The sequence below is a fragment of the Austrofundulus limnaeus genome, unplaced genomic scaffold (assembly GCF_001266775.1).
Source record: "Austrofundulus limnaeus strain Quisiro unplaced genomic scaffold, Austrofundulus_limnaeus-1.0 Scaffold158, whole genome shotgun sequence".
Lineage (NCBI taxonomy): Eukaryota > Metazoa > Chordata > Actinopteri > Cyprinodontiformes > Rivulidae > Austrofundulus > Austrofundulus limnaeus.
This window is the reverse complement of record NW_013952560.1, coordinates 435,197-437,903: the sequence shown is the minus strand read 5'-3', so window position 1 is coordinate 437,903 and position 2,707 is coordinate 435,197. Positions and strand designations below refer to the sequence as shown.

General features: G+C 40.4%; 1 protein-coding gene across 1 annotated transcript in view; it reads right to left on the bottom strand.

Annotated features, from left to right (window-relative positions):
• Nucleotides 1-2,272, bottom strand: part of mdfic (MyoD family inhibitor domain containing) — a gene marked incomplete in the record, with an annotated part of 25,816 nt that extends 23,544 nt beyond the window's left edge. The window contains 2 exon segments of the mRNA XM_014016955.1: nucleotides 1,531-1,735; nucleotides 1,957-2,272. Of these exon segments, the coding sequence (XP_013872409.1) occupies nucleotides 1,531-1,624 (94 nt within the window).
• Nucleotides 2,273-2,707: the final 435 nt, after the last annotated feature.

Sequence of the window (2,707 nt, the reverse complement as noted above, 5' to 3'; positions counted from 1 at the left end):
CACACTGAATATTGATCAAAAGGTTCAGCAGCAAAATAAAATAAAATAAAAACGCACGGTGACCAACAAGGCCTTGTTTTGGTTTCGTGATTTCATTTTATGCTATAACAAACTCGTTCGCTGCAGGCTTAGATCAAGTGGGCAGGATGTCAGGGTCGCTCGGTCCAGTCCTGARCCAGAGAAAACAATCTTACTGGTGAAAACGGCTCAACATGGAGCTGGGGAGGTTCAGGTAAAGGCCTTGCCAGAGCTCTGGATCTCATTTTCTCTCCTTTTCTGCTCCCGGGTGTGCTCRAGCTGCCAAAATTCTTTCGCTACCATAAAGGCTGCATTCATCTCAATTGGAAAAAGTATGTGAGCAAAAAAGCAAAAAAAAAAAACAAACAAACAAACATTCGGGCTGATAGCAAAAGACACTCGTCTCCTTCTTGACAGCGAACCTTGGTTATGCTTTGCTCATCGCACGCTGCTGCTTCCTGCTGCAAGCGAACCGTCCACAAAGAGTTCATTCACTGGTTTGCTGCCAGGAGCTCTCTCGAGGCCTGGAAAGGTTTCASTTAAACGTTTCGGAGTGAACACGTTGAAGTGCTACGGAAAAACGAAAGCAGGGTGATTTGGCAAAACTGCTCGGCGACAATTCTGTTTGTGAGCACCGAAAGATTAAAAACAAAAAGAGGGGGAGAAGTTCCAGATAAAAAGTTGCATATTTTAGTTTCAGGATCCAGTCTCAACTGAAAGTCCAGCCAATCCAAATAAGAACATTTCTTTAAAAACAAAAATGATTTCTGACTTTGTCCTACTTTGCTATTTTTCTGACAGCGCCGTAATGATGCTCGGTTAACGGTTCATTGATTGTTGGAGGGAAAAAAATGGAAAGCGGGTGCGGGGGTAAGCTTATTTTACACGTGATAATCTTAGGGGCAACTGGAAAGTTAATTAAAAACTATAATTGGCTGTGGTTGCTGTTAATAGTCATGAGGGTGTTTCTTCAGACTTTATTGGGGGTGCGGGGGGTGGGGCATAAACATTATCAAGGCTTAAGACTAAAGCACAGATCCTGGTGAAGTTGCATGAATATAATTTAAAAATAAAAAAGGGGAGGCAGAGATTGTCCTAAGAAGACTGATAAGCGCTGATTTGCTGCATTCTATTAGTCAYTTTTCAGTTTTAGCTTCCTTTTTTTCGGTTGTTTTTATTTTAAGTTGTGCTGTGCAATCAAAACAAGCTGAAGGGAACAAGACGTTGTGTAGCTATTTATAGCTGTTTTATTAGCAGCATGAAGGAAACACATTGATGTGCAAAAAGCAGACTTGTTTCACACTTTTTGACTTCACAGCAAAAAAAAAATCTGTGAACAAAAGCAACAGCTATTTTGAGTGTTTCTCTCTTCTTTTTTTTAATCACAGCAACTTAATGAAATATAGATTAAAGCCTGATAAACCAGCTGTGGGACTCCCACTTGACTTTAACCTACATTTACTGATAAATATCTAAAGCCACTGATTAATGGTCTGTCTTGTGCGCTCTTACCGTGTGACACTGACAGCAGGGGGCTTGTCTCGTGCCGGGGGGGCTTTTCTGGACCCGCTGGCCCGTCTGATGGATGGACAGTCTCCTTGGACATGAGACAGTCGTGTCTTCCTCAGGGGGGAAACGAAAACACAACTACAGAAGTAAGTAGTTCCTCCCCCTTTTTTTTTCTTCTTTTTTCCCGTTTTTTCCTCACCCTTCAACGCTGTGAAAACCAACCAAACGCAGCTTTTAGGCACAAAAGTAACATTTGAGGAAGTCACGTCGAGAAGTTTGTGGAAAATTCCCTTAATAAAAAAACAAASAGCTAGCTCTAAAAGTTGCTCCGCGCGCGACACTAATTTTCACGCAGCTTGGCTAAAAGTAAGGAGCGCGTGCGAGGTTATCAATTAAAGCCTGCTGTTTTGTTAWTGACGCAGAACCTACCTTCCAAACATGTCCACTTCCAAATCTGACTTTTGTTTTCTTCTTTGGTCGTGAGGAAAAAGTTTAAAAAAAAAAAAAACTAAAACTTTGTAAGAAAAGAAACCCAAGGTCCAAAAGTCTGCCCTGTTTCAAAACTCGTAATAAGTTTGCTGTTTTTACTTATTCCAGCTGTTTTTGCTCGACGCCCGAAAAGCTGAAAACATGATCCCCTCTCGACGCCTTCGACGCTCGGTTCGGTGGCGGCAGTTTGCTCGGGACACAAAACTTTTTCATCACATCCGGATTCCTGCAGAGCAGCCAGTGAAGCCTCGCTCCTCACTTTCCCTGTCGGCAGAGAGGAAAACAAAGCCCTGCTTGAGCAGCTTTCCCACTCCAATATTACATTAGACGAAGAAGAAATTTATCTATTTCAGCCTTTTTTTATGTCTACTTTGGGTTACTAGGTGGAAAAAATTGGTAAAGTTGCAAAATGAAATAACTCTGGTACAATATCCGCCCAATTTTACCAGTATAATGTTTATTACACACTTATTAAATCATAAATAGAGTCCCAATGAGCTTCCAGAGACCGTTTTAGTATAAATGCATATTAATGACATAAAACAATGGCTTAAAAAAGACAAAATGGAAAAATAAATGAAGGCAAAGTTATTAAAAGTTAAAAAAAAAGCCTTAACATGTCCACAAATTGATTAAATATAACTCAAAATAACATTAAATGTGTGATACAGCTGTCAATATGTTAATAATT